This window comes from Crotalus tigris, unplaced genomic scaffold (assembly GCF_016545835.1).
Source record: "Crotalus tigris isolate CLP2741 ecotype Arizona unplaced genomic scaffold, ASM1654583v1 scf7180000018151.1857312, whole genome shotgun sequence".
Lineage (NCBI taxonomy): Eukaryota > Metazoa > Chordata > Lepidosauria > Squamata > Viperidae > Crotalus > Crotalus tigris.
Genome location: NW_024096849.1, coordinates 1680993 through 1687500, shown reverse-complemented (window position 1 = coordinate 1687500; position 6508 = coordinate 1680993). Strand labels below are relative to the sequence as shown.

Here is a 6508-nt window from a genome sequence, read left to right as displayed (position 1 = left end):
CCCTCCCCCACTACCATTTTTCTAGGATGGTCACGTACCACCTGCCAGGTGCCAATGTATCACAAGTGGTACCCGTACCACTGGTTGAAAAGCCCTGGACTAGAAGGCCTCCAAAGTCCCTTTCAGCTCTTGTTCTATTTTGGGCATTTGAAGGTTCAAGATAGGATCTCAGCTGTTCCTAGCCCTGCCCTATTCTGGACAGAGAGCCCTAAAGTCACTCCTGGGATCAGTAAGAGCTCCTCTCCCATCTTAGGAATCACAGTCCTGAGTCCTCCTACACTCACTGGGATCACTTTGGCCTTGACTTTGCACATCGTCTTAGTTCCTCTTTAGTCCCTGCTACTTCTCCAGCTTTGTGATGTTGCTGTCACTTGGCACCACTATATCTAGCACCACCACAGTGCTCTAGTCTTTGTCTGCTACCGTCGTGTGGTTGATTGGCTAGAATTTGCCTATCCACCTGGATCTGGAAATCCCACAGGATCTTATTCTTCTTATTCTCTTCGACCTTCTGTGGGATCTCCCCTCTGGCCATACGCTGTTCAGATGTTCCTGTAAACAACACCAACTACTGGGTTGTATCACTCAGGGTTTGCTGTTCCTGCCTGCATCTTACTCTCTCCCACTATGCATTGGACTGTCTCTGAGGTCTCTCTGCATAGTCTGCATCTTGGATCCTGTCCAGTGTGGCAGAGCTCTGGTTCTATGCATCCGAAGCATAAGTCTCTAAACCAGGGGTAGGCAACCATGGCTCTTTTATGACTCGTGGACTTCAACTCCCAGAATTCCTGAGCCAGCTATGCTGAGGGGAAAGGGAAAGGTTTCCATGCTTAGCCATGTTGGCTCAGGAATTCTGGGAATTGAAGTCCACGAGTCATAAAAGAACCAAGGTGGCCTATCCCTGCTCTAAGCCTTTATGATAGTATTTCTACTGACTGGGGAATTCTGGGAGTTGAAGTCCACATATTTTGAAGTTGTCAAGATTGAGAAACACTGCTCTAAGAGGGTCGAGGCAGAGAGGGGGAGGGGAGAAGAGGGGAGGGAGAGAGAGGGGGGGACATCTCGCCACTTCATTTTGAAGTTCAAAAGTTCAGTGGAATGAGTTGCCTGCAGAAGTGGGTGCTCCATCACTGCAGGTTTTTAAGAAAAGATCGGACAGCCATTTGTCTGGAGTGGTGTAAGGTCTCCTGCTGGAGCAGGGAGTTGATCTAGAAGGCCACCTAGATCCCTTCCAATTCTGTTATTCTGAATGAGCAAAGGAACTTAAGTTTATGCTTTATTCCGTATTGACAATGGGAAGGTTCAAAGCACTTGAATTTCAACTCATTTAAAACTGGGTCACGGAACAAAATATAGACAGGAAATCACATTGTTCTATAATGTAGTTTTAGTCCATCACTGTAATAATCCCTGAAAGATCTGCTAAATTCCCATTTGTGGTGGTGCATGTTCAATCCAAATTTACATTAGCTGAACAGACGTTCCTTTTCTCCTGTGCTTCTAAGAGGGAAGGATGTGTGTCTGAATTTCAAAAGTCTTAATTTACAAAAATGGGATCAAATAAATGATTCCCATAATAAGGCGAGTGCATTTCAGCAGTGCATTTGGCACAGCTTTTTTAAAGCTAAGCCTTTGACAGGCACATCAAGATGATCAACATGATGGATTTTCAGTGAAACAGAAAATTTTGGGGTGCAACAGAGAAAAAACTGCAGGAGGTAAAAATTGTGCCTTATTGGGACAAAGCTCAGTGTACTTAGTTTATGCCATCAAGGTCTAAAAAAGAAGACTACCAAGACTCTAATAGACCAACTGACAAGGTCCATTTTGGAATTTAGTGGGTCATTCTGCTTTTCTCAAGGTCAGTGGTTCTCAACCTTTTTAATGCTGCGACCCCCAACCGGTCATAAGTCGAGGACTACTCAACTGGTGCAACACCGTTTGCAGAATGGGGCTTTTGGCGGGCTCAGCAGGGCAGAGACAGCCTGGACAATTCCTATTGGCTTTTGAAAGCCAATAGAATTAAACTCTATTCAAGAGAGTCTATTCTATTGGCTTTCAAAAGCCAATAGAATAAAAGGGAGTAGCACAGCTAAGGAAAAGGGGGAAAAAATGGCAGACTGCATTGTTTGGCGACCCCCGTGAAATGGTTGTTCGACCCCAAATGGGGTCCCGACCCACAGGTTGAGAACCACTGCTCAAGGTGATAAATCTCTGGTTGTTTGAGGACATCAATTCCAAACTTCCTAGCTCACGTTTTTTAGCGTTCCAATTCCTCAGCCTCTGGAAATTGCCAAGATGGATAAACCATGAGTTATTTTCAACTACCCAATGCTAGAATGGTCAAAAGAAGTTCATTACTTCCATAACACTTGTACAGCTCTTCAAAACTTTTGAAACTAAGTCACAGCTGACCTCTCTACTGAGGGCCTTGAAACATAGAGGACAATCTGGGACCATCAGAATATATTCTGGTTGGCCAGTGATTTGATTATGTGCCATCAAGTTGTTGTCAAACTCGACATCAGAGGGGATTAAAGACTCCAGGAAGAAAAATTTGGAAAAGATAAAAAAAAAGTGTAAACTTATATAAATGGAGATTTACAAAATGACATAAAATTGGAAATATTCCAGGAGATTTTCAAAAAATAGGGCCAGAAATCAGTAACTATAATGTCAGAAATGAAGACTGCTTCTATAGATGATGTCCAAAAAATGGCTTTCAGTATTTTTTACAGATAATATAAACTCTGTCTAAAGTTACATCATAATATTCTGCTTCCTACCATCTATCCTGCCTAACCATAAATATATTTTTTAATTTCTACACAAAATGTCCATTATAGGCTTCCAATCTCCAATAAATATAGATAATTCGATTTCTCTAATCAAAGAAGTCAATTTGTCCATTTCAGCAAAATCTGTCCACTTCATCAACCATAGTAGCTAGCGTTGAATGTTTCCATCTTTGTGCATATAATCATTTCACTACAAGCTCTCAAAAAGAGCAAACATTATCTGATCAGGTAAATCCAAAGCTAATTTGAAATGGCAAAATCCTTATTTGCAAGTGCTACTAGAGGTATTCATGGACACTGAAGGACCACTTGTGTAGACAGTGATGAACAAAACAAGTGCAGTTATTTATTCCACAATACTATTTCAATTACAAAATCAAGAATGTTTTACACAACTGTGGACCCTGTTTCTTTCACTCTTCAATATATTCTTCGTTTAAATCATTACTGATAGATTCTCTTCAAAGATATTACTTTGATTTATTCAGCACCTTCTGCTCAAGTTCCATGTATCTTTTAAGCAAGGGTTTGTAGATCTAAAAGAGAAAGGGAATACTATGGGTTAAGAAAGACCACTAATATTGTCAGATTTCATTCTCATAACCAGATACATTACCCACATACAAAATCCTAATATTGCTTAAATTAAAAGGTGTTTGCTAATTGTTTGATTGACAATATGTGCATAGAGCAAATACTGCCAAATCAAAATGTTTGGTAGCAATCTCTTCCAAGTGTTACCTTCCACATGTTCTGATTAATAACAACAGCAGCAACAACAATAACAATAACAACAACAATAATAATAAAGTTGGAAGGTACCTTGGAAGTCATCTAGTCCAACCCCCTGCTCAGGCAGGAAACCCTATACCATTTCAGACAAATGGCTGTCCAGTCTCTTCTTAAAAACTTCCAGTGTTGGAGCATTTGCCGCTTCTGGAGGCAGGTTGTTCCACTGGTTAATTGTTTAACAATTAATTGATTAACAAAGGGGAAGTGCAGCTTAAGGACAGGGGCTTCATTTGGTCCCCAGAGATCTCAAAGGTTTGCCACCAAATTATCATTTTTAATGTGGATGACTTGATTGTGGAGGAATTAATTTAATTTTAATTAAACATAAACATAAATCAAATCAAATATAGTTTTTGTCCTGATTCATCAATCCTTTACTTTTTGGGGTATCATCTCAGCCACTATGACGCTGAAAGACAAAAATGTAACCCTTGCTCTAGAATTCATATCTGCATGCTGGCTGGGACACACCTATAATTCAACAACATCTGAAGGTCACTAGGATTATCAACAAAGCCAAAGTCTAGGCTAGTATTTTCCATGTTTGGCTACTTCCAGATATGTATTTCAAAATCTGGATACTCTAGATATATGATTTCAACTCTCCACCCTGCCAGTTGAGAATCCTAGCACTTGAAATCCTCACATTTGGGAACTGCAGCAGTTTGAAAAGTTGATCTAGACCAGTGGTGGTGAACCTATGGCACACGTGCCAGAGGTGGCACTCGGAGCTGTCTCTGTGGGCACACGTGCCGTTGCCCCAGCCTCGCCTCCCCCCACAACCCCCTCCTCACCAGCAGCCCCCCTGGAGGAGAGTCGCCCCCGAGTGTGGCCCACACAGAGCAGCGGAGCCAAGGACATGGCAGCCAGGCAGTGTAGACAAGACTCTGCCCTCACACCCCATCCCGCACAATTGATGCTGCGGGGCGCAGGCAGAGGGTGTGACCGCCATGGCGCTGCTAGGCTGCCTGGGCGATCTGTGAAGGACCCTGAAGGCAGTGAGTGGCCCTGCAGGCAGGCAGGGTGGGGGCGGGGCAGGGGGCAGAGTCAGTTTTTGGGCACTCGGTCTCTAAAAGGTTCACCATCACTGATCTAGACAATGCTCCTGCATGTGAATTTGGGTAAAATGCTGTTCTTATAGATTATTTCATGATCTCTGTGGAATATTCCTCATTTGAAGAAGTGACTCATAGAAGGAAGGGAAGAAAAATCTAGAGATGATCACTTGAAAAATACCAGTTACAAAAAAAGATATAGAAAACATCTGGAGAACTTCATAGGTGCCATCAGGAAAACAAAGACAGCCCATGTTGCTTCCCCCAGTCTCACCAGGAACTTGGGAATGGTATCCAATAGAATGGAGGATTCAACACTGGGGAAGACTCTGTAAGGTGAAACATTAAGAATCCCTACATTTAGCGGGATTGGTCCAGACCACCAGAGCTGTGGTGGAGCAGTGGTTAGAATGCCCTATTGCAGGCAGACTCTGCCCATAGCCAGGAGTTTCATCCTGATGGGCTCAAGTTTGATTCAGTCTTCCATCTTCTGAAGTCGATAAAATGAGGACCCAGATTGTTGGGGGCAATATGCTGATTCTGTAAACCGCTTAGAGAGGACTGCAAAACACTATGAAGCAGTATATAAGTCTAAGTGCTGTTGCTATTGCTGATATTGTTCATCAAATTTTGAGATTAAGACCCTTTCAACAAGAAGCTATACTTCTTGTGAAATGTCCTGTATGCACACAACAGGGATTGTCCTACCAACTCATCCTTTCATGTGATAATATAAAGTCCAAAGAAGAAATCGAAGAGAGCACAACAGCTAAGAATTTATTCCCTGGTATTGGTAGCTCTAGAGCATTTATCCTAAATTTCATAGATAGAACTACTTCAAAAAAAAACATTTCATTTGTCAAACAAAAGAGCTAATAGACACATCAACATAGTGTAAAAAGGTTCTACAATAGGTACAGTGGTTGACATATAAAACGGTCTACTAATCTCTAATTTAACTAAACAAAAGGTTCAGGTTTGCAAAAGAGAAGAAGCATGTTTATCCATAGATAGTTGGCCACTTGGGAATGCAAGTTCTCTCCACAATTCATCCATCATAGCTGAAGATACACCACCTGCTTTCAGCCATCCAAATTAGAAAAAAGAAAAATTAGATTCTTTCCCCCCTGCCTTTTCCTTGTAAAAACCTTAACATTTGGGAGAAAATGTTATTATGCAGTACAATGTACATTGTATGTTAAATTGTTATAATTTAGAAGAGGGGTCCATGCTGGTTGAGGAATCCTGGGAGTTGAAGTCCACAGTCTTAAAACTGCCAAGTTTGGAAACCTCTGATTTAGAATCATGGGACCATTGGAGGTCCTTGGAAGTTCATATGTTCATATTAGTAAAGTTGGAAGGGACCTTGGAGGTCATCTAGTCCAACTCCCTGCTCGGGCAGGAAACCCTACACCATTTCAGACAAGTGGCTGTCCAGTCTCTTCTTAAAAACTTCCAGTGTTGGAGCATTTACTGCTTCTGGAGGCAAGCTGTTCCACTGATTAATTGTTCTCACTGTCAGGAAGTTTCTCCTTAGTTCTAGGTTGCTTCTCTCCTTGATTAGTTTCCACCCGTTGCTTCTTGTCCTGCCTTCAGGTGCTTTGGAAAATAGCTTAATTCCCTCTTCTTTATGGCAGCCCCTGAGATATTGGAATACTGCTATCATGTCCCCCCTTGTCCTTCTCTTCGTTAAACTAGACATACCCAATTCTAGCAACCGTTCCTTATATGTTTTAGCCTCCAGTCCCCTAATCATTTTTGTTGCTCTTCAAATGATTCATTTTTTTCTTGAAAACTTTCAATAATGAGACACCCACAACTTCAGGAAGCAGTTTATTCAATGCCTAGTAGCACTCACAGTTA

At 41.8% G+C, this 6508-nt stretch overlaps 1 protein-coding gene across 3 annotated transcripts in view; it reads right to left on the bottom strand.

Moving 5' to 3' along the window:
• Positions 1 to 3122: 3122 nt before the first annotated feature.
• Positions 3123 to 6508, bottom strand: part of XYLB (xylulokinase) — a 140486-nt gene continuing 137100 nt past the window's right edge. For 2 of the 3 annotated variants that reach the window (XM_039348414.1, XM_039348412.1), the window contains one exon: positions 3123 to 3334. In XM_039348414.1, the coding sequence (XP_039204348.1) occupies positions 3269 to 3334 (66 nt within the window). In that variant the 3' untranslated portion in view covers positions 3123 to 3268. The remainder of the gene's footprint in view (positions 3335 to 6508) is intronic. The other variant, XR_005557297.1, reaches the window with a different exon arrangement.